This window comes from Notamacropus eugenii, chromosome 3 (assembly GCF_028372415.1).
Source record: "Notamacropus eugenii isolate mMacEug1 chromosome 3, mMacEug1.pri_v2, whole genome shotgun sequence".
Taxonomy (NCBI): domain Eukaryota; kingdom Metazoa; phylum Chordata; class Mammalia; order Diprotodontia; family Macropodidae; genus Notamacropus; species Notamacropus eugenii.
Window position 1 is genome coordinate 93,026,408 of NC_092874.1, and position 25,266 is coordinate 93,051,673.

At 35.5% G+C, this 25,266-nt stretch overlaps 1 protein-coding gene across 7 annotated transcripts in view; it reads right to left on the reverse strand.

Annotated features, from left to right (window-relative positions):
- ACTR3B (actin related protein 3B) overlaps nt 1-25,266 on the reverse strand; it is a 206,612-nt gene that overhangs the window by 57,035 nt on the left and 124,311 nt on the right. For 6 of the 7 annotated variants that reach the window (XM_072652143.1, XM_072652142.1, XM_072652144.1 and 3 more), the window contains 4 exons: nt 19,463-19,587; nt 10,514-10,624; nt 5,347-5,442; nt 4,348-4,455 (listed from right to left, as the gene is read on the reverse strand). In XM_072652143.1, coding sequence (XP_072508244.1) covers nt 4,348-4,455; nt 5,347-5,442; nt 10,514-10,624; nt 19,463-19,587 — 440 coding nt within the window. Of the gene's footprint in view, nt 1-4,347; nt 4,456-5,346; nt 5,443-10,513; nt 10,625-19,462; nt 19,588-20,164; nt 20,329-25,266 lie in introns of those variants that run through there. The other variant, XM_072652147.1, reaches the window with a different exon arrangement.

Below are 25,266 nucleotides of genomic sequence, written 5' to 3' on the forward strand. Positions count from 1 at the left end.
CTACTTCAGCCTTCTGCAGCCAAAGCTAACAGATTAGTCTTATTGTTATCACCTTGCATCTCTAAAGGTTTGCTGCACAAAAGGATTCTGACTGATACCTATAAATGTCAAGCAATCCACGCCATCTATCGATACCTTCCAGCCCCTTCATCACTGACTCACCATCCAAGGTATTAACGATTCTCCCATCCTTTGGGTGAACCGACTCAAAATATCTGTGACTTCGTACTGAGTAAATTATCTCCTTATCTTAATTATCTCCTTAAATACTGTGTTCCCTGCTTTGTCCTCTTGCTTTTGCCTTACCAAGGGACGAGCTTCGGCCTTAGAAGTCTCCTCCTGCAACACTGTTTCATTTTCCAACTCTGACTTCATTGCATTTTCTACTCATCTACTGTCCTGGCAGTCGTTGTCATGGCAACTAGGCTGGGTCTGTACAAAAGGTCATATGCACACTTCTTTTGCCAGCTTCTGCTTCTTCTTAACTAAACGAACAGCCTTTCCTTCCACCTGAGACCTGCCAGACTGCTCTTTTAAAGGAAAGCCCAAATACTCAAAATTATCATGCAAACTTGAAAATTCTTTTCCCATCTGAATTTTTTTCCTTCAGCTCATCTCTGCTTTCACATATAATACAGTAACCTGTTAATAAAATATAGCCTCTCCCATTTATTCCTGCAGCTCTTTCCCTGGTCTTATTGGTATTCCTTGAAAATACCTTTCCAAGTCTCTAGGTTCCCCCTCCTGTAACCTCACTTCCCAGTTTTCACAGGGTCCAGTGCTTTTAGCCCATTCCCTTGCTAGGGAGGAATATGGCACATCCTCCCATCCTGGGATATCTGTTTCTTCCTCTAAATCTTTTCTGCCTCCAAATGGAGATTTTATATCCTGAAATCCTGTTCATGATGCCAAATGTATCACCAAGAGAATATTCATAGCACTGGTGGTGACTGTGAATATGCCAGCGTAGTTCTCAATCACAAGGTATAATAGACCCTCCCTACAGAAGGCAGAAGAAAGACATTTATCCAGACACCAGAAAGCTAAATCCCAAAGCCAGAAAGTCAAATCATCATAGTAACCAAGAAGACAATACACATTAGCACTGCTTCCTGTTCCACTTGTTCAGTAAGCTCCTCCACTACATGTGACTTAAGCTTCCCAGTGATTTAAGCAGGTCACATGGACCTATTAATGAATGGGAAAGATCTTCCCATTTAAACTATCATTACAACTTGGCTACTTGATCAATACAATAATCCAAGACAATTTCAAAGGACTAGTGATAAAAATGCTCTCCTCCAGAAAGACAACTAATGAACTATGAGTGGAAATCAAAGTGTAATTTTCTCACTTTATTTTTTTTTGTGATATGGCTAATATGGAAACGTTTTGCATGAATTCACATGTATTGCTGATATATTATTTGTATTCTCAGTGAGTGGGGAAGGTGTGGGAGAGAGGGAGAGAATCTGGAACTCCAACTTTACAAAGAAAAAAATGTTTAAAAAAATAATAATAAAGTTTAAAATTTAAAAACAAAACAAAAAATACCTTATTTTGGGAAGAGGTCTATAGGCCTCACCAGCCTGCCAGAGGGACATGACACAGAAAAGGTAAAGAACATTTGCACTAGACACCCTGAAGGCTTACCACTATCAAGGAAATATTAAATGTAAATGATTACAACAAACTGTTAAATGATTCAAAATGTCAGCAACTTTCTAATCTTAAAATTGTTAGCTGCAATGTCTATACTCTTAACACATTAACAAATAAATACTTAATAGTTATCAATATTAATAGTTATTTACTTATATAAGTATTAAATACCAGAGTGACCACAGAATAAAATGAACATAACAGTCTTTTTAATTATATAATTTTTTAGATTTCAGAACTTGGGAGAAAAAAATGCTATGACACATTAGATAAAAATTCACACTCCTTGAAAAATAAAATAAAATGAATTTTTCACTGCTTATTTATAGGGAAACCAGGGGAAGGAAAGATGGCAGCAGCACTGAATATTCTAAGTATCCACCCCATCACCTGACCCTCTCTTAGCTCAATAATTCTTTGTGGTAAAGAAGCACAGGTCAAGAAATCAGAAAAACAGCCCAAAGCTTGAAAAAATGCTATATGTTTGGTCACAACCACATGGTATTAATAAAGGTCTGGATGCCATATCTATCTCCTTAAAGGCAATGCAATGGCAAGTAAAGTAGGATCGTTTGCTGTTTTTGTTTTAATATAATCAAGTGCCTCTAATTGAATCTTGCCTTTATCAACCAAGAGTCTTTACTAGGAGTAAAGTACAGAAACAAGAGTTTCTTTAACTAGAACCAGTATATGTATTTGTATTGTTAATGTGATTAAAGATCTTCCCCACTCATTAAGGGGCCTGCCCATTAAGGGGAGCTTCATTAGGGAGATTTGTAAGAAAGCTCACACTTTTTGTTAATGAGGCACTAGTTCTCAAGAGTTGTGAAGTCCTCTGACTATAAAAAAGGTATAAATATATACTCTGAGTTGAGGTTTTACTTTGGGGTTTAGTTTTTGGAAGAAGCTTTGTGTGCCAGATAAGACTCTGGGAAGCCACTAAGGAGACCCTCCACCCTCCCCAAAAACCCAGATGTTCATGGTGCTTCTCTGGACCTGTCTGTTGATTTGGGATATATGTATTGTTTGTGTCAGACAGTTTGGAAGCACTGTTTGTTGATTTCCTGAACTAAGTGAATGATATATGTACTTGATTACAAATGATTGTTAAGCCCTCAAAAGTTGCCTTTTGTTTTAGAAAAGCAGATCAAAGAACTTGCAATAGCAGGCCCCCCTGTGTATGCCAAGGTGCTTACTGATAAAAGGGATAGATGGTAAAAATCAAAGGGAATCTAATAACTTTATAATATCCACCTTGGACTAATTACAAAACCTGGATGGCTTAAGCCAAATTTAGGGATCCTTGTTCTAGTATTTAAGGGGAAAATATATATATCAAAACCACTAGTGATTTTATGTACAGTGTTCCATAGCTGGGAAAAATTTTAGTTCTCTTTTATGTTGCTTTCTGTATCTTAAGATATTTGCATATACTGAAAAAAACAATACTTACATGAGGCAACTAGTTTAAAACCTTCCTATTTTTTGAGTAGACATAAAAAAAAGAACATCATAAACTGACCAAAACCGACCTTTGCTCCCAAACCTGTATTAGGAGGGGATAGTTTGAAATTACATGTGAAGCAATAGTTGTCTTCAATGAAAACAGTAGGAGTTCAAGGTTTGGGACCTACATATCCTAAACCACCATGAGAATCATTTATCATAAAACTGCCAGAGAAGAGGACAGGGTCTGGTGATATTCACATTTAGTTTCACTGGCTTAAGAAACTACCAGAACCAAAACTCCTTCAAGCAAAGCAAATCAAAAATTCCTTTGTAACTTAAGAGTCTTAAGAGAACTGACTGAAATCACTCTTAGGCTGTGACTTGCCTAAGGTCACAAAGTTAGAGTAAGTCTCAGGCTATACCTGTTTCCAAGGCTAGCTCTCTAACCACTATACAATGCTGTCTCCCTTTCAGAGTAACAGTATTTTAGGATTAAGGTGGGAAAGGGAGTAAAGAACTAGCATCTAAGGAGTGTCCATCAATTAGAGAATGGAAGAACAAATTCCATAAATGAATGCAATTACTAATCTGTATGAAATCACAAAAGAGATCACTTTGGAGAATCCTGGGTAGCATGTACTGACAAATACAGTGAAAGGAACTGGGAGAACAATATATACAAGAACAACAATATTTAAAGGAAAAAAAGATTTTAAGAAAGATTTTAAGACTTTAAGAACTCAGGTCTCTGGAAGATCTATGATGAAACATATTACCCTTATGACAAAACGGTAATAGACTGAAGGTACAGGAAAAGAGACATAAATTTTTGGATACAGCCAATCTATAGATTCATTCTGCTTAACTATGCCTATGAATTGCAATGATTTGGGTTTTTTCTTTTTTTTATTTTGGGGGAGAGGGGAACAGAAAGAAGTTCATAAAGAAACACACATATGAGCAGATCAGAATTTTAAGTAATGTGGCATTATATGTACTTTTTAAAATTATAAGCAAGTGGTATCACATTATCTTCTTTTGGTGTGTGAGAAAATGCTCTTTCTTCAGTGTTTAAGTTCAGAATTTTTTTAGAGTGCTATTATAAATTTTTTAAAAGATACTTGAAAAAAATTTTATTTTAAGATAAATTTAGTGGGATTTTCCTTCAACTTTTCCTCCTATCCCAATAAAAGAGCCTACTTACCAAGAAACTAAATATTAGAATAATATACCTACCACTGGGATGACATGGGTTACTCCATCCCCACTGTCAATGACTATTCCTGTCAAGGTGCGTTCACCAACTTGCCGAGATGTCCAAGATGCTGCTAAAGCTAATACGGCCTAAAATGATGAAAGGAAAATTAACAGATTATGAGGAGGAAAGTAAAAGCATACTTATCCTGCTTATTCCCAATATTAATCAACAAGTAGTTTTTCCTGTCATAGCAATGCTCTCCTTTCCCTACCTCTCTATTCTTCGGAATTTCAGTTCAAATTTAGTCAATCACATTCTGGTCAACTGCAAACCATGTTAAATATATCATGGATCCAACTTTCAATAAATTATTACAAGCTCAAGAACCCTATAATTGGTACAACAAAATTCACCACATTCTTTAAAAGTTAAAATTCATACACCAAAATAGCAAAGAGGCAACTGGGAGAAATTTTTTTTTCCTTTTGCTTTACTACAGAATGAGAAGACATGTAGGGTCATTTAAAAGTCTAACCCCCTAAATTTGAATCAGTATATCTAAAATACATCCAAAAATATATACAAATTAGGAAAACGGACTAGAAAATAGCTAAAAATAAACATGAGTTTCCTAGGTCCTAGGATCTCCAGGAAATAATAAAAGAAAAAAATAAGGTATAGAGGGGTGAACCAACATAGAAAAAAAAAATTTATCAGCTTTTTACAGCTCTTGTAGTTATACTGTTTCCAATGGAGGAAAAAGGAGCACCTTTGTCTTGTTGCACATAACTACATACTATGCTTCCCTGAATTCACCAAGATAAAGTTGGACAAAGAAAGACACAATGCCATCAAAAGGCACATCAGCAAAGTGAAATGTTCCAATAAGTATAGTTTATGGGACATGTTTTCTTCAACCCTGAAAACAGACAGAAAATAAGCCTTCTAATAATGATCCTTTGAGATTCACCTCAATTTACCAGTCTGTTAAAAAGCTTACAAAATTTAAGACAATGAAGAATACATTTTTTTTTTACCTGAACTGCAATGTAGAGTCCTGGCACATTAAATGATTCAAACATTATTTCTGCAAGGTACTCTCTATTTTCTGGTGTGTTCAGTGGAGGTTCTGTCTGTAAAAGAATCATCTTAATAAGCATTCTCTCTTCTTTCTCCCAAATCTCATACAATTAAAATAATAAGCTTTTAGAGCTCTAAGAGACTTTAAAGTGAGTCCAACATCTTCTCAATATAAATGAGGAAACTGGAGCCCAGAGACATTAAAAGGTTTAAGTAATTGAGTTATGAGTTAGACTCCTGCTTGGCTACTCCAGGGATTCCTATACAGAAACTAGCTTGAAATCCTACAGAATACCCCCAGTAAGTAGTTACTGATTAAATAGAATGAATTTATTTTCTGGTCACAGGAGAAATGGCCAACCTTTAAACTTATAAAGATTATTAAAGCTATATTTTAAAAATCTAATACAAAGGTGGCCAGAAGTTCTCAAACACTGTTTAACTTTTAAGATTAATTTCACATAACAAATATATATGCATATGTGTATGTGTGTGTGTGTATGAAACAGGTTCTGACTATAATGTCTATACTACTTACCATAATATGTGAAAGTAAGCTTCATATTAAAAAAATTAAAATACTCTATACTACAGACAGACTTCATTGCTAAAAGCCTTTCTCATCTTAAATATAAATGATAAAAATTAGAATTGATTACAAGAAGGTTACCAAAGCTAATAACAAAAGACAAATTCTATAATAATGTCTTTTAATTAAACCCTTATACTGTGTCAGTAAAAGGAAAGTGTCTTTTATGGAGGTTTTATTTCTTTTAAGAGAGGTATAGCAGGCAAAAAGATCAGAAAAGCTATAGATACTAGGCAAGAAAATTTTCCTACCCGCCAAAAGCTAACAAATTCTTACTTTAGCTTGTGCCTGTAACTGAAAGTTCAGTAAACAACTATAGCTCAAGTATAATATGACAGAGTAAGAGGCAACAAGTAGATATTAGAAGGAATTAGCTAAAATTAAATTTTTCCTAAGTCTCTTGGCTCTTTTAGAGTTCAAAATCAATGTCAAATTACATGTTCTTCCAATAGCTTTGTATCTTCTACTTCCCAGTATCACTCTTCAAGTTTAGATGCCTAAATAAAAATTTCCCCCAGCCTACAGTCAGGTCATCAGGAAGCTTCAGACTAGCCAAGAAGAGGGGGCTACAGACCACAGCCAAATCTTGTGAGTAGGAGGCCAGGTTATCATAGCATATAATTTGTTTCCACCACAAAACATCTTAAAACTTGCAGCTCTAGCCTCTTCTCTCAGATTTTTCTTCTCTCTCCCTACGTTGTTCATAACTCTTGATTCCTGCATTGTTGACTTAGTAATATTAGAGAACTATTTATAGACTGAAATGAATGAATGGAATGGGTAACAGACAGAAATTCAGCAATGGAATAGAATTTATGAGCAATGCTCACAAAGGCAAAGACAAAACAGAGGTTATAAAACTTATTTAATACTGCTTTTGGAAGTTAATACTAATAAAACCTCTCAGAGCAGTAGCATAAGGTATGGAATACTTCTTGCCTGAGAATTCCAGTCCTGCCTCTGACACTATGTAACTCTGGATAAGTAACTGCCCAGTGCCCTCAGGTAGCTCCCTAAATTGGCCAACACTTACTAATCTACACTTACTGAGGGAGTTTTCTCACTCTGTATCTATGAAATCTCAAGTCTACACCTTCCCCTACCCCTCCAAAAAAAGTCAGATGGACATAATTGTGAGAATAATAATGGGAAAAAGGGACAACAATAATAACCAGAATCCACAAATGACCCCAAATTTTTATTGGTGCCCCTGTTATGGTTTCAGGCACTTCCCCAACAAACTTCAACAACAATGATTATGCTACTTTTTTCCTGTTCTTGCTTCTGCTGTTCAGCATTCATATAAGCAGCAAAAGAGAAGTGATATGAACAAACGGAGAAATAAGAAGGAAAAAAAGCCAGGAATCTATGAAGTGGCAGGAAAAAAACCGCACAAATCAGCCTGTGCAACTTCAAGAGTAGGTTCTACTATAATATCCCAGGTACAACTATTTGACAAGTGTAACAACAGCTCTGAAACTCAGTGGTTCTGTGGGGCTTCCAGCTTCGATGCAGATAGCAGCAGATGGAAAGAAGAAATCACCAAACCTGGACAGATTTAAGTCTTACCCTTAGGTTCAAAAAAAAACAAAACAACATTTCACTGTTACAGGAAAGTGAGGCGTATGCACTTTACTCGAAAAATATCTATGGCTTTTAGTGAGCTGAAGGCTCTAAAAGAGTCAACCATTTGACATGGCATAGTGTCCAGAAATAGGGAGGTGAGTGTTCCACACTGTACCCTAATATTCTAAGCCTCATATTTTATGAAGGAATAAAAAGCTAAAGAGCATGTGGCAGGAAGTGGCCAGAAGGTTGAAGGGTCTCCACCTCATGTCAAATGAGGATCAGCTGGCAGAACTCAAGATGCTTAGCCTAGAAAAGACTTCAGAAACTATCAAACAGGTTTGTTTTGTTTTGTCTTCCGAAGTTCTTTCAAGCAGAAGAATGGCCCTTAGACTTAGTTCTGCTTGGCAACAGAGGGAAAACTAACTGCACTGGGCAGAAGTTGCAGAGAGATACCTTTTAGATCAATGTAAGGAACAATCAGAGTATTTCTGATATCTAACGAAAGAAGTGAAGATACTCGGAAGGTACAGGGTTCGACCTCACAGAAAATCTTCAACAAAGGCTGGATGACCCCTTCTCAGATATGTAGTATAGGTTCAGATACTGATAGGACTGAGGTTCCTTCCAAATCTTATATATTTTGATTTTATAACCATACATGATGGGATAGGAACAAAAGAACAACTAAATAGGAACTAAAAGAACAAATAAAAGCAAACTTTCTACCACCTCTTTCTCTCTATTATGTATATATATCATGGTTCTAAGAGAATAAAATATAAGATTTTGGACCAAAAATCAGAGTAAGTACTTGGTACATAGTGGGTACGTAGTTTAATCTTTGTACTGCAAAAAGAAAGCTTAAAAATCAAATTATCCTTACAGAAAAATCACTGAAAGTAACAATAAGTATAAAGATTTATTAGTCATGACAATATCACTACAAATAACATTTTAAAGCTAGAGAATAATAATGTCATAAATTCTGACAGAAAATAAAAATTAAAAACTCAAACTTCAAATATTTGACAATGTAGCTACATGGAAAAAATACAGTAATATATTAAAGATAGAGTTAGACTCTGAGTCAGAAGACTTGGGTTCAGATTCTAACTTGACTACTTAATATCTCTGGCCAGATCACTTGCCCTCTCTGGATCTCAGTCTTCTCATATACAGAAATAAATGAATCTAGATGGATTATAAATCCAGTCTAGCTCTAACTCGCTGGTTTTATGATCATGTCTTATTTTAAATATCTGAATCCTGCTACATAAACTATAACCTAGGCACATTTTTCATTATGAAGTTAATTTTATACTCAAAAAGATATTCCACTGTAATATGTAATTTTATATATGATAGCTAGATCTTCTATTATCAAATTAAAATTCTCTCATTTCTCTGTAATGTTTTATTTTGCTTAAGCAAAAGTAGTATCTTAACAAACTGCATATTCTGAATAAAAGGTATTTTCTTAAACAACTATTTTCAAGTATATAATAATGTATTCAGTTCTAATTACTGAAATAAATAGAATTATAATTGCAAATAAATCATTAAAAATGAGATTTTAGGTGTTATTCAATAAAATCTCTCCTCTGAAATTTTCTGGGGAAAATACAGTAGGAAAGTAAAAATTGAGAAAAACTACAACTCAGCAGTTAAGACAATGCTTATCCTAACAAGTATAAAGTGGATTGCCAATTCTAACAGAGAAATGATTATTAAGAATCTCACTCATTTCAAAAAATCAAAAGAGCCTTCTGAAAGGGAACATGATGACAACTTTCCTTTCAGTGTTGGCTCAGGCATGATGAATTCAGAAAGCATCTCCAAAGGTGAGGAACACCTAACATAAGGATGCCAGCCTGTGAGACTGCTACAAAGAAACTACAATGTCTTAATAAACTTCCTGACATTCATTAGCAGCTTGCATATAAAGCACTGTCTGCTCATCAGGACTAGTTTCAAAGAGTATAAAAGAGACAAAGAACTGCTTCATAAATCTTTTACCCAATAAGACCAAATAAAATAAAGATCTTTTTTTAACTATGCACAGTCCAAGAAGATGTCTCAGGCCCTTCTGCCAATATATTTCAATATAATGTAATTGCAGGTACAGGGACTTTCAACTAAATCCAAATTTCACAGAACAAATTCCCTTAATATAAGGATTTGTTCTGTGAAATTTGGATTCAGTCAAAGGGTGGCACCCAAGGACCTAAAAGGGCCACATGTGGCCTTGCAGCTACAGGTTCCCCACCCCTGTGTGCACCTCCCTGTATAAAAAGACACTGCAAGACCCTTCCTAGAACTTTCCATACAATCTACCATGGAAAAGATAAAAGAGGAGATTTTGTACCACATAACAATAGAGGGTCTAAAAAAAGTCCTAATAAATAAGAGGTCTGCACAGGCAAACACATAGGGGCATCAAGGAACTTTCACAAGTATTATGAAAAATAAAGTGCAAAATGTACAAAATGTAATAATACAGAAAATTTGATGGGTTTGAGGAAAATGTGCAAATTAGAGAAAGTATAAACCTCTATTAGTTAAGAGGGGTTCCAGGTAATAGAAAACCTGACAGAAAGTATTTAAAAATAAGCAAATTTCTAAATAAACCAATGATTCCTTGTAATAACATGGGAAAGTTTTATTAAAAGGAATAGGTCTAAATGTAAAAAGGGATAATTTTAGGAGTAGGGAAGGAATATACTTAGAAATCAAGATAATGTAAAAACAAAGATAATCACTTTTTTTTGAGCTTTAAGAAAATGTAAAAATGATATCTTGCCTCAGCTTTCTCTACTATAAAAACAGAAAAAATTCCTGTCATTCCCATCCTTAGAAGGAGTTTAACATGTCCTTAAAATTTCTCTAAAGGATGTCGTCATTTTTTAAATGTGTACAATTTAGCATTCATAAAAAATATTTCATTTCTCTTATTTCAAAATGCTCACCATTAAAAAATAATGATCTTCAGGTTCAGCTCGAAGATATTTAAAAATCACTTGTTCCATGAATCTTTCCATGAGATCCCAATCTTCAATTATACCATGTCTTATAGGCCACTAATGGAAGATGAAGCAAAAATATGAAAAAGTTTAGTTCATACCATTGAACAACTGCCTAACAATAATTAATAGCATAAAAAGTTGTTTATTAAAAAATGTCTATCTTGTGGGAGTTAAATTTACATGAGAATATGTAAAAGCTACCAAAAATAATTCAGCTATATAAACAGACTTATTCTACCCACCTCTATGTTCTTCCTCATCCTCCCAGTAATAAGTAGCATTTTTATCTTATACACTATGGTTAACAAGAGACTACTGCATTAATCATTAAAGAAAATCTGCCATTTCTTCATGTTTAGTCAATATTTAAGTCTGTGAAGCTAATTCTACCTACAACCTCAAATAAAGTCCTCAAAGGTAAGAGGAACTGAATCTAAATATCCTTATGACACTTAGTAGATCTCTCTCATATAATGGTGACACTCAAATGTTTGCTAGCTAACTGGACTGGCTAAGAACTATAATGGCACATTAGATAATAGAACATAAGGTTGAAATAACATATTAAAAAGACACCTACAAGAATATAACTCATCTTCCCCCAAAATACCAACACCTTTTTCTAAAGTCCCTATTTCTGTTGAGGGAATGACCCAAACACCCAGGTTCAGAACCTGAGTAACCTCTTCATTATCTCTTCCTTCCTACCACCACCCAACCTACTACCCAAATCCTGTTCTTCATAAATTTTTCCATATCCATCCCCTTCTCTTCACTCACATAGACTCAACTCAACCTTCACCACCTCTCATTTTTAGAATAAAATAAAAATTTCTTCATTAGTCATTTAAGGTCCTTCCTAATATAGTTTCAACCTATTTTTCCAAAATTATTTCACATTATTTCTCCTCATGCACTTTTCTGTTTTAAGATTCATTCATTTATTCTGACTTTTTTTTAATAGCTTTATTTCTTTATTTTTAGATTTCAACATTCATTTCCACAAAATTTTGAGTTCCAATTTTTCTCCCCATCTCTCCCCTTCCCCACCCCCTAAAACCTTGCATTCTGATTACCCCTTCCCTCAATGTGCCCTCCCTTCTACCATACCCCACCCTTCCTTTATCCCTATCTTCTCTCTTTTCTTGAAGGGTAAAATGGATTTCTATACCCCATTACCTGTATTTCTTATTTCCCAGTTATATGCAATAACAATTCTCAACATTCGTTTCTAATACTTTGAATTCCAACTTCTCTCCCTTCCTCCCTCCCACCCATCCGCACTGAGAAAGCAAACAATTCAATACAGGCTATATATGTGTCGTTTTGCAAAAGACTTCCATAATAGTCATGTTGTATAAGACTAACTATTGCCCTCCATCCTACCCTGTCCACCTTTTTTTTTCTATTCTCTCATTTGACCATGTCTCTTTCCAAAAGTGTTTAATTCTAGTTACTCCCTTCTCCCATTTGCCCTCCCTTCTATCATCCCCCTCACCCCACTTGTCCCCTTCTCCCCTACCTTCCTCTAGTGTAAGAAAGATTTCATACCAAATTTAGTGAGCATGTTATTCCCTCCTTAAGCCACATGTAAGCCATAAGCCATAGCTTCACTCTACCCCTCTCACCTCCTCCCTTTTCTCCTCCATTGAAAAAGATTTTTCTTATCTCTTTTATGAATGATAGTCTGCCTCATTCTATTTCTCCCTTTCTCCTCCCAATATTTTCTTCTCTCACCTCTTAATTTTATTTTATATTTTTATGGATATCATCTCTTCTGATTCAACTCAATCTGTACGCTCTGTCTATATATGTGAGTGTGTGTGTATGTGTGTGTGTGTGTATGTGTGTGTGTGTGTGTATGTGTGTGTGTGTGTGTGTGTGTGTGTGTGTGTGTGTGTATATAATCCTTCCACCTACCCAAATACTGAGAAAAGTCTCAAGAGTTACAAATATTATCTTTCCATGTAGGAAATGTAAACAATTCTGCTTTAGAAAGTCCTTTATGATTTCTCTTTCCTGTTTACCTTTTCATGCTTCTCTTGATTCTTGTGTTTGAAAGTCAGATTTTCTACTCAGTTCTGGTCTTTTCATCATGAATGCTTTGGAAGTCCTCTACATCACTGAATGACTATTTTTTTCTCTTGAAGTATTATACTCAGTTTTGCTGGGTAGGTGATTCTTGGTTTTAATCCCAGTTCCTTTGACTTCTGGAATAACCTATTGCAAGCTCTTCGATCCCTTAATGTAGAAGCTGCCAGATCCTGTGTTATCCTGATTGTATTTCCACAATAGTCAAATTCTTTCTTTTTAGCTGCTTGCAATATTTTCTCCTTGATCTGGGAACGCTGAAATTTGGCCACAATATTCCTAGGAGTTTCTCTTTTTGGGTCTCTTTCAGGAGGTGATTGGTGGATTCTTTCAATATTTATTTTGCCGTCTGATTCTATAACATCAGGACAGTTTTCCTTGATAATTTCATGGGAGATAATGTCTAGGCTCTTTTTTTGATCATGGCTTTCAGGTAGTCCCATAATTTTAAAATTGTCTCTCCTGGATCTATTTTCCAGGTCAGTTGTTTTTCCAATGAGATGTTTCACATTATCTTCTATTTTTTCAATCTTTTGGTTTTGTTTTGTAACTCCCTGGTTTACTGTATAGTCATTAGCTTCCCTGAACTCCACTCTCATTTTTAAACAACTATTTTGTTCAGTGAGCATTTGAACCTCCTTTTCCATTTGGCTAATTCTGCTTTTTAAAGCCTTCTTCTCCTCATTGGCTTTTGGACCTCTTTTTCCAATTGAGTCAGCCTATTTTTAAAGGTGTCCTTTTCCTCAGCATATTTTTGGTTCTCCTTTAGCAAGTTCCTGACCTCCTTTTCAAGCTCTTCTAGGGCCTGAGCCCATTTCATATTCATTTTGGAGGTACTGGAGGCAGAAATCTTGACTTCCTCCAACAGTATGCATTGTACTTCCTCCGACAGTATGCATTATTCTTCCTCCGACAGTATGCATTATTCTTCCTCATCGGAAAGGATGGAAGGAGATACCTGTTCGCCAAGAAAATAACCTTCCATGGTCGTATTTTTTTCCCCTTTTTTGGGCATTTTCCCAGCCAGTTACTTGACTTCTGAATCCTTTGTCAAGGGAAGGGTCCTAGTGCTTTTCCTCCCCCCAGGACCATGCTCAGGACTAAGATTCAGGTCAGTTGCTCAATTTCCCCAGGACCTTTAGGCGGGGGCAGAGCCGCCACTCAGGGCTGAGGTTCAGACCCCCTGCTCAATTTCCCTGCTCAATTCCCCCAGAGGCTTTAAGCAGAGCTGCTGGGACAAAGGACTCAGGCTGCTTCTGCAGCCACTGTAGCCGCCAGCTGCCTGCTGCTGCCGCCTCTGCCACCACCTGGGGCCAGTGCTGGGGGGACCCCACTCCCCTCTCACTCAGCTGGGAAAGCCTTCCCACAGTGACCTTTGAAGCTTTCTTTGTCGTTTGTGGGTAGAAGGATCTGGGACCCTCCCTGCTAGGGATTCTGCCCTGGAGGCCTGTACTAGTCCTGTTCCTCCCCATGGCATGCAGCCAGGGCTGAGCTCCACTCTGATCAGTGTCCTGTGGGACAGACCTTTCCTGTCGGCCTTCCAGGTTACTTTTGGCTGGAAATTCTTTCACTCTGTCATCCTGTGCCTTCTGCTACTTTAGAATTTTTTGAGAGAGTCATTTTTTTATAGGTATTTTGTGGGCTGTGGGGGAAGTGCTAGAGTATATGTGTCTTTGTACTCTGCCACCTTGGCTCCACCCCTCATCCACTTTATATTCCTGCCAAACTAGCCTATTTTTTGTTTCTTATTTATGAAATTCTCTCTTGAACCTCCTTGCCTTTGCACATGTCTAAAATGCTCCCTCTGAAAATGCCCAGCTCCCTTCAAGACTCAGATCATGTCATTTCTTAGGCTTTTTATGACTACCTCCTTCCTCAGATGCTCTCCCCTAATGCCAAGATTACTTTGGACATATTTTAAACTTATTTATCTATATATAAGTTTTCTTCCCCATAGAATATAAGTTCCTTGAGATCAGAAGCTGTTTTGCCTGTTTTTGATTCTCCAAAACAAGTTCTTGGTACATAGTAGGCACTTCATAAATGCTTGTTAAGCTGAATTGACTAGAAGATCTCTGAGGTCTCTCCAAGTGTTTTTTTAAAACTTCTCATTACACTGATTGTTTTTTAATTTTCTTTTTCATTATTACCATGAATTAAAATATCAACAAATATAAACATTTTCTTATACAAAGAACAGAAAAGGAGAATTATGTGTAAGTCTCTATCATGTACAGCTTTAGTTTTTTCTAAGTAAATTTAACAGGGTTGTTATAACAATACCCTATTTGATTGTGTGTGTGTTCATCCTTCATTCTCAAAGAAGACCATGCCATCAGAGAAATAATGACACGGCTTGCACTTGACTTTGTTCTGAGTGAGGGAGGGCTGTGTAGGTCACCAGCCTCACTTCTCCTCCAGAGCCATCTGAATCCAGTGTCCAGATATTCATCAGGATGACTAGACATGACCCAGGATGAGGCAACTGGAGTCAAGTGAGTTGCTCAAGGTCACACAGCTAGTGAGTGTCAAGTGTCTGAGGTGAGATTTGAACTCAGGTCCTCCTGACACCTGCACTGGTGCTCTATCCACTACACCACCTAGCTGCACTATTTGACTGTACATACTTCTGAACTTCCCCGTGCACTTTTCTGCATAATCTTTTAATGTTTCATGGATGCTCCTCCTGAAGACTAATTTGTAAACTAATTAAGAAAGACTAGGTCTTATCATTTTAATGAAAGAAAAAAGCATCCCTTCCCTTACCATACACATGAACCTAGAACATAATACCAATAATGGCACTGCCTTAGAAATTTCCTTTCCTTGACTCCTATAAATAAACTGTCTTTGCAAGAGACCCACAAGCAAGATTGGTAACCTTTGCAAAAACAAGTATTATAACATTATAGTAGAATATATATGAATTATCTATAAGAAAGAACTAATCAAGGTCTCCTCAAGCTATCTTTATCATCTCTGAAAAATGTCCAAAGAAACTTTATTTCCATAATTAGACTAAAACAAACAAGAAAGCAAGATAAGTTACCTTTCTGTAATTAAGGTTACACAACAAAATTTCAGGATAATCCATACTTTGGGGGTCAGTTATTTACTTACATATTCCTTAAAAAGAATTACTCTATTCTGAACCAAATGTAGAAGCTGATGTTAATTAAGGTCAGAACAAACATAAGCCTATGTTATACTGTGGTAAACCAAGTCTTAGAAATAGTGAAATCTCTCCCAACAAAAATCAAAATTTGCACATGTAATCTGTCCTCCTAATACTCTTCAAACTCCAAAGTCAATACCTTGGGGAACATAGTTCTTCAGCTAAATAACCTCAAGCAATACACAAAAGACAAGTAGCCCATATGTTGAGCATCAAAGGAGCTACATCAGGGAGGGGGAAGGAACCTGCAGTCTCAAGGTCACTTGTGGCCTTCTAGGTCCTTGGGTATGACCTTTTGACCGAGTCCAAGTTTTGAAGAACAAAACCTTTTATTAAGGGGATTTATTCTGAGAAGTCTGGAGTTAGCTGAAGGGCCACACTTGAGGACCCAGAGGGCTACATGTGACCTCAAGGCCACAGGTTCCCAACCCCTAAGCTAAATCATGAAACTTGACATGAAGTTATCAGGGGAAGTTAAATGAGAGTAAGACAGCTTTGGGTCAAGCAGGAACAAAAACAGATCACTATTTTGTTTCCATTGCTAAAAGTATATCTTGTTAAAATTTTCTTGCCATTTAGTCATTTTCAGCCATGTCCGACACTTCATGACCCTCTTTGGGCTTTTCTTCCCAAAAGATATTGGAGTAGTTTGCCATTTCCTTCTCCAGCTCATTTTATAGATGAGGAAATTAAGGCAAACAGGATTAAGTGATTTTCCCAGCGTCACACAGCTACTAAGTGTCTCAGGTCACATTTGAACTCACAAAGATGAGTCTTCTCAACTCCAGACCCAGCACTCTATCCACTGTACCACCTAGCTGCCCTTTTTGCTAAATAGTACTTTAAATTCATTCATAATAACTTTCAGTATCAACAAACTAAGAAAACATGATGGCTTAATAACATTAGATGAGTAAACATTTGGTTGGAAAGTTTTACTCAAACAAGTTTCAATAGTTTAATATGAGTTGGTAAAGGCAAGAAGAATGTAGATTAAGGAATGTTCCACAGGGAATGGTCTTAGGTTCCCATATTACTAATATTTTAACCAATTATGTGTGACGGAGATCACTGCAAATGATACCAAACTAAATGAAGTGGTTTAGAACCTTTGAGATAAGATTAGAATTGAAAATTATTTGGACAAACATTAGTAGTAAGAGGATAAATAGAATGATTTTTAAGAGGGAAATTCAAGGTAATTCACTTAGGATAAAGGAAAACAAACCAAAAACCCTACAAATCTGGGTTAATAATTAATGAGAATTCCAAAGCATGACACAAAAAGATAATAGTAAATGTTAAATAATATAGTAATAACTAACAGTTACATCAGCACTTAACTGTGTACCAGGCACTGTGCTAAGTGCTTTACAATTATCCCATTTGATTCTCACAACAACTCTGGGAGGTAGGTGATATTATTATCCTTACTTTACTTTAAGAGTCTCATTTTCCTCATCTGTAAACTGAGGAAAACAGAGAGTTAGGTGACTTGTCCAGGGTCACACAACTAGTAAGTGTTTGAGTCCGTGTTTGAATTCAGATCTTCCTGATTCCAAGCCCAGCATTCTATCCACTCTGTCACCTAGCTGTCTTACACTTGACATGTACAGTACACAACATAATAAAATGGTTACTGGTCCTAATGTGGCTATGACAGATTCATTTACAAGAGTCATTAATCATATGCCCTCAAACTATATACACAGCTTTATATAAACACATATACATGTGGTAAAAGTAATGTAACATTCCTGGTTAAAATACAAGTGCTATTTCTGCCTCCTAATATTACTGCTACTGTTTTAAAAAAACCAAGAATGATACCAGGCTTTATAAAGACTAGAATACATACCATTAAATAATCAACAAGCATTTATTAAGCACTTATCATGTATTAACTACTAAGGAAACAAAGAAATGCAAAAACAAATATACAAAAACAGTCCCTGACTTCAAGGAGTTTATTTACTAATAGGAGAGAGAACATATAAGTATATAAGATAAATAGATAAGTAATAATAAATAGAAAAATAATCCACGACACTAAATACTTGTCCGGCATTTTATTTACACTTTTCCAGGACCCGTAATCTGAATGAGATACTAGAAACTTCAAGATGAAACACACAGAAATAAATAACATTAAAGGACTACAAGATAAAGCTTATGAAAAATGCAAAAGAATTACTGATCCCAGAGAGAAATAGAATAAAGGCAGTGTTTAAAAATAACCTCAAATACATAAAATGATAATGAATAGATGTTGATCAAAATATCCTAGTTTCCCACTGTAGCACGGTCATATAATAGAATTTCAAATAAAGTAGTTCATTTTGAACCCTATTCAAAAAGGCTTGATTCCTGAAGGCTCAATCAAAAGGAATTAGGCAGAATAAGTTTTACAGAATCGCATATATCACAGACTACAAAAACAACATTAGGAAGCAGCAAGGATTTGACATTGTCAAAAAGGAAAAAAAATGGGATCAGGAGAGTATTTAGGTATCACATGGAAATTCTAGAGTAGAAGAGCTATTTGTCATTGAAATGTTTTGGCAAGAGAGGCTTCCTTATCTGAAGTTACTAAAATATGTATAGGGATGTAGGTAAAGTAATGACTAGAAGTAGAGTTAAGATCACTTGCAGTCCTTTTCAAACCTCCAATACTCCTGTCACCTTGCAATGATTACCCAACTCAATAAGCAAATTGATCAAACTTCAAGTCGAAGAGCATGAATACATAAAATACTATCTACTTCATTCCTGGTAAGAAGCCTACAGGAGAAGGGGAAGGAGAGAGTGGAACGTTTTCCAGCAAAATTTCAGTAGGTACCAATAGTTTATAGAGGAAAGCTTTGAAACAAATATAAGATTTTCCTGAGAGGCAATTTTGGTTGTTAAACTAAGGCATAAGCATATACACATGATATTTCTTCAAAGCATAAGAATGATGAATTATTTATACACATATTAAAAGTAAGGATGTGTTACTATATCAGCAAAGAAGCCTTCCAGAAGATGCTACTATAATTCAACTGTACAGAGATGTAATATGATGTGGTGGGGAAAGTCCTGAATACAAATGATTTATATATTCAAATCAGTTTATCTAGACCAGAAAGTGAGGGAGAATCTTGTAGAAGTCACTTAACCTCTCTAAGCCTCAGTTTCCTCATCTGTAAAAAGAGAAGACTGAACTAGATGACCTCTAAGGCACCTTCCCCTCTAAAGTTATAAGCAAGCCTATGAAACAAAGAAAAATGTATCTACTAGAAATACTAAAAGCTTATAGATAGATCCATCTCGTGAAAAACAATTATATCTAGTGTGTTTTTTCAAATAAAATAAGTTTCTTTTTACTTATATTTATTATTGAAATGGTCAGTTTTAAACTAACCACACAAGTGGGATAACATGCAGAGTACTGCTTCATTATTTTACCATTAGTGCTATTTCTGAGATGAAATGTACATATTTTCAAAAATAATTATAGAAAAAATTCCCCCCAAAATTGGCAGATTATCTACCATTTTGCATCAATCGCTCTATGGCTCCTTCCATTAATGCAGTCAAGAATCAACTCCACACTTGAAATAAGCAAGCTTTTGTTTCAATTTTACCTTCGTAGCATACGTAGGTTTATCTATGGCTTCATCTCCTATGAAAAAGTCAAGGTCATCAACTCCCCTCAGTACTCTCCTTTGGGCCTGGTCAACTACTTTTGCTGACTCTCTGATAGCAATACCTTAAAACAAAAGCACAAAAATGACCAGCATGAATATAAGTCATTTAAATCAACAAGGCAATGTGTAATTTCAATACATTATATGTCTATCATCATTCCTTTTCCTTTCTCTTACAACCACCCCCTCCTGCACAAGAAAAATCATTCAGGAAACATGCTACAAGAGGTTCATGAAAACCATGTTATTTTCAGTATAGTTCCAAGGGACTAATCCCTGCTATTAATGGTGACAAAAGATGCATTGTTGAATCTTCCATTGTTATTCTGAAAACTTCTTTAAGACAATTAAATGAAAAGTTCCAGGGTTTACAACACATCCAGCAAACTAGAAAATAAAAACGAATCACAGGATGTAAAGGGTAAGTAAAGAGAAAAAAAATGCTTGAAAATCATCATTAATTAAGTATAATTCTGAGCAAGACCACATTAATATAAGTTTTTAGCGTGATTCTGAAAAACCTCCACTTTAAAGAGGAGGCCCAGGCCGATCAGGCCTTCTTTTCTCTCCAGGCTGCACACCAGCCTCCCACACTTTCTTTACAACGCACTACGACTACCTTCACCTCCCCATACCAACCCTTTTCATCTCCTTTGTGTGTGTTATCTTCCTCCTTTAGAATGTTAGTTCCTTGAGGACAGGGACTGCCTGTATCTTTCTGCTCATATCTGTATTCCCAGCCCTTAAAAGCACAGTGACTGGCACATACTGTGTAGTGCTTAATATATTTGCTTGCTGACTTGACTTGAACCTAGGGATATATAGAAGTTTCCCATTAAAAGGAAATAGTAGAACCAAGAAGTTAATTAAAAGACAACACTGGCAAGAAGGTTTGAAGGCAACAATGATTCAAGATAAACAAGGACCTAACATACTGTATTACATAAAAACATTGTTATTTATGGTTTCAGGATGTGATTTTTTAAAAAAACTATTAACCCCACGCATATGACAGTGCACAACACTTAGCTTCATTTCTGCTATAAAACATATTTGCTTATCTACAGTTCAACTTCCTCAAAAATGTTTTTCAAGTCTTCTCTAAAACTACACATTTTTCTGTAAATTCATAAGCATTACGCTTGAAGTGTCACCTGTAAACTCTTTATCCAAAGCCACAAGTGATTATTATATGCTTAAACATCCTTCTCTACACCTACTTAATTGTTCTTAATTAAATGTGATCCTAAAATATATTAATAGAATTATATTGCCCTTCCAGTATTTATGACAGACTGCAAATACACAGGCCTGACTATATCACTCTGCTACTTAAAAACCTTCCTGTTGTCTACAGGGTAAAATATAAAATCCTTACTCTGGCATTTAAAACATGCCAATCTCCTCCACTCCTTCATTCCTCTCCAGGCTCTACTCTCCAGACTTAGTTCTCTACCATGTCCTAGCAGCCATCCTCAACCAGAAAAATCCCTGGTCCTCTGAAGCAATTTCCTGTTTGGTAAGTGACTACTGGAACCTCCATCATAAGGAAGTACCCAGGCCAGCCATGTTCACTCTTCCATTCCTCTTCAAGCTCAGCTCTTGACTCCAAGAATATTATTCCTGTTCCATACTCCAAACCATTTCAGTATCCTTTTCATGCCTAGTCTTTACTCATTTGAATGTAAGCTCCCTGAGGGCAGGGATTATTTTTTTGCTTCCACAGTTTTTGTATATTTAATACTTAGTATGGTACCTTGAATATAATAAGCATTTAATAAATACATATTTACTTGACTCTACTTAGCTTCATGACGTTATTTCACAATATGTTCCTTTATACACTAAATATCTCAAACGGCACTACCTCTGCCTTGTCTCCCTCCACAAAGCTGTGCAGATGGTTCTCCTATCCCTGCAATAACTTCCTTTTCATCCTTGCCTACTTCAATCTTCTCCTTTTGAGGTTCAGCTTGAGTATCATGTTCCATGACACCTGTTCTCATGCCTGGAACTCTCAGATGAGAAGAGGTCTCTATTAAAACTATTCAAGAGCATCTGGTCTATATTGTGTCATACTTATTTGTCTAAATATCCTGATCCAAACATTCCCTCTCCATCCCTCCAATTTGGTTGGTCAGGGATAGTAGAAGTTTAAAAAAAAACTTTAATGCTTAAAATGTAGCAAACTATATAGATGATCAATGTTTTAAATAAAACTACTGAATGGGAATTCATTTAATTGGTCCCAAACAAAAGATGTCAAATGATTTTGTAAAGTCAAAGCACTCTAACTGGAAAATAGTTCGATATTACTTAACTTGAATTCATCACCACTATAACATAGTCAGGACAGTTTTGATTTCCCATATTCCTAGGAGATTTGCTTTGTGATTGTGGGTTTGGGGTTTGTTTGTTTTCCATATTGTCCATTATTTATTCAGTTCTAAAGATCAAGATCAAAGAGAGTATTGGCTGGACACTAAACATACTATCACAAAGGGATAGATTTATTCCATTCATATTTCTGTTTATGTTCTCTGCTAGCAAAAAGTACATCTAAAATTTACTCACCCCTGTAGAATCATCCCTCTAATGTAGACTTCAGAATTGCCTGATACAGTAAATGCTATATAAATGTTCACTATTATTTATTAGCTATTATTAACTGAGCCAAATAAGATACTAGCTGAATCATACGTTGAAATAACTGTTTACAAAACACTGTTAAAAAAAAATGTCAAGAACATCAAAAAACTGCTGAAATAAATAGGCTATCTTAAATTTCCCTAAGATCCCACTTCATCAAGGCTAACTATTCACTTATAAAGGAAAAAATTTAAGGGGAAACTGAAGATTTCTTGACCAAAAAAAAAAATCTATCTTGAGGTGACTAAGAGAAGGACAGGGAAGATGAAAAAGGACAAAAGTTCCCCAGCCTAGTGCCCCCTTCACTATAGACTTTCAATGTACTACTACTTCCGTATCCTTTGACGTTTAGATCTGAAAGACCAGGGAGGCAACAGAATAAGGAAGAGCTGAGGATATAATAGTTGGCACAGTGGAGAGAGTGCCTAAATTAAGAGGGTCCATAGACCTTTCTGGGCAGTCAGATGGTACAGTGGATAAAGTGCTAGGCCTGAAACCAGGAAGGCTCATCTTCATGAGTTCAAATCCGGCTTCAGACACTTATTAGCCATGTGACCCTGGGCAAGTCGTTTAACCCTGTTTGCTTAGTTTCCTCATCTGTATGTGAGATGAAGAAGGAAAGTAGCAAACTTTCAGCAACAATCAGGGGTATACTAGTGAGAATGGTGGAAGGAGTGAGTTCTGGGAATTAGTCTAGAAAACTGGGATGAAAAATAAGATTAAGTTACAAATTTGCTAAAGTCATCTATTGAATAAAAATCAAAAGGTCCATCCAGACTGATTGTTTTATTCACTGACACATACAAAGAACTTGTGACAGACACTAATCAAACAGAATATGTTTCATATTAAATCTCTCAGCTAGTGGAGTGGTTTTGTAAAGTGGTTATTTCCAAATGTTTTTAGAAACCTATCTCCACTCCAACTGAAAAGAAATTTTTCAGTACACAGCTCCAATTATGAATATTTATTTGTAAATTACATATATATATATACTATTGTACTATGAATTGAAAATTTTAAAATAAACACAAAGTATATATTTTAAAAAGATGAGATAAAAATTAAATAACATTTTACATTTTAATGTGTTTAATTTAAATTTCAAAAGTTAATGTGTTCTGTTCTGGACATGGTAAGTTTCAGACACATATGGGATATCTAGTTCAAAATGTGCGAAATGCAGTTCTTGACGTATGACTATAGCACACAAGACAAACTAGTACTGGATATAAAGATCTAGGAATCAGCTGCATAGAAATATTAATTTAATCCACTGAAGTTGAGAAGACCACTGAGTAAGATAATACAGATCAACAAGAAAAGTACACAACACAGCTTGAAGAACATGTGATTAGCTGGCATGACACAGAAAAAGAATCAGAAAGGGGGACAAAAAGAATAGTCAGAAAGAGAAGACCAGCAGACAACAGTGTCACAAAAATCAAGAGGAAATAAGAAGTGCTCAACACTACACAGAAGTCAAAAAAATTTTGGAAAATGCCCTTTAAGATGCCTTCTAAAACTAAGATTCTATGCTTCTCATCCCATGAAGTAAAGTAGTAAGTCAGAAAGAACAAGAGCGCAGAACTAGCAAATTCTCTTAAAATATTAAAATGCATACAACTCAATTAAAATTTTCACTCAAGTTCACATAAATAGTTCTCCATCACATATTTGATGTGACAATAAAAAACAAAGTTTCATCTACAAAGTCAATATATTTATCCATTCGGACACTTGCCTCTGTCTCCAGAAATGTTAGGCTAATTTCTCCAAAAGATAAACTGTAATTTCCCCAAAATGACAATTGTTGGATGGCTTATGAGAAAATAGGCACATTAATAAAATGTTGGTAGAGCTAGGAATTGGTCCAAATATTCTGGAAAGCAATTTAGAACTAAACATCACATCCCCCAAAGTCACTAAACAGTGACCCAAATATATCACTACTAGGTCTATATCCCAAAGTGATCAAGGAAAAAGGAAAAAGGACCCATATGAACAAAAATATTATAAAAGCATTTGGTTATAGAAAGGGCTAAAATCTAAGGGGAAGGGGTCTGACTAGAGAATGACTGAACAAATTATGGTAAATGACTGTAATGGAACATTATTGTGTTGTAAGAAATGATAATAAGATATGGTTTCCAATATACCTGGGAAGGCTTATAGGAACTGGTGCATAACCAGAAGAACAATTAAACAATAACAATACTACAAACAACTTTGAAATACTTAAGAACTGATTAATTTAATAACTAGTCATAATTCCAGAGGACCAATGAGGCGAGAGACTCAAGCTTCAATAGCATAGCATAGAATTACACTGACTTTTGGAATCTCCTACATCTTAGGACAAGGCCAATGAGGGAATTTTTTTTTTTTTTTGGCTTGACTACGCTTATTTGTTACAAGGGTTTTAATTCTCTTTTTCCTTTTCCATGAAGGGGGACAGGGAGGACAGAAAAATACAAGTTTCTTCATCAAAATAACAAGGTTTTGGGTTTTTTTTTTTAAATTTAGGGGATTGGAGGGGTTAGAATAGGGTAGTCAGAAAAAGAAAGAAAAGAACACCACCACAAAACATTTTTAAACACACAGAAGAGAACAGAAGGAAGGGCGGAAATAATCAGACAAGCAGGACAACTTCAAAAGTTATATGTTGAATTTATTCCATATTTAAAATGAAAAAACAAACTGTACATAATAGATTTACAGTTTCACATAAAATCCTCTTTTCTCAAAATATAAATGTCCATTTGATTTGTTAAGTTCAAAATTTTTTTTAAAAAAATAAATTTAAATTTAAAAAGACTAAAAAGGCAAAATAAAACAATGTAAGGCTAGCGGCTAGCATGTTCTTTTAAGGTAGGCTTCACTGCAGTCTGGAGGATCTCCTATGGTCATGGATCTCTCATCTTCTGATCTGCAGAAATTCAGAAATTCAATTTTATCAGCTTAAAATGGATACCAGTGACCAGGTTAATGATATAGATATTGTGATAGCCAACCTCACAAGAAATAAACTTCATAAACTGAAATGCCAGTTTATTCATTTACAATGAGGATATGTCTTTCTAGTAATCAAA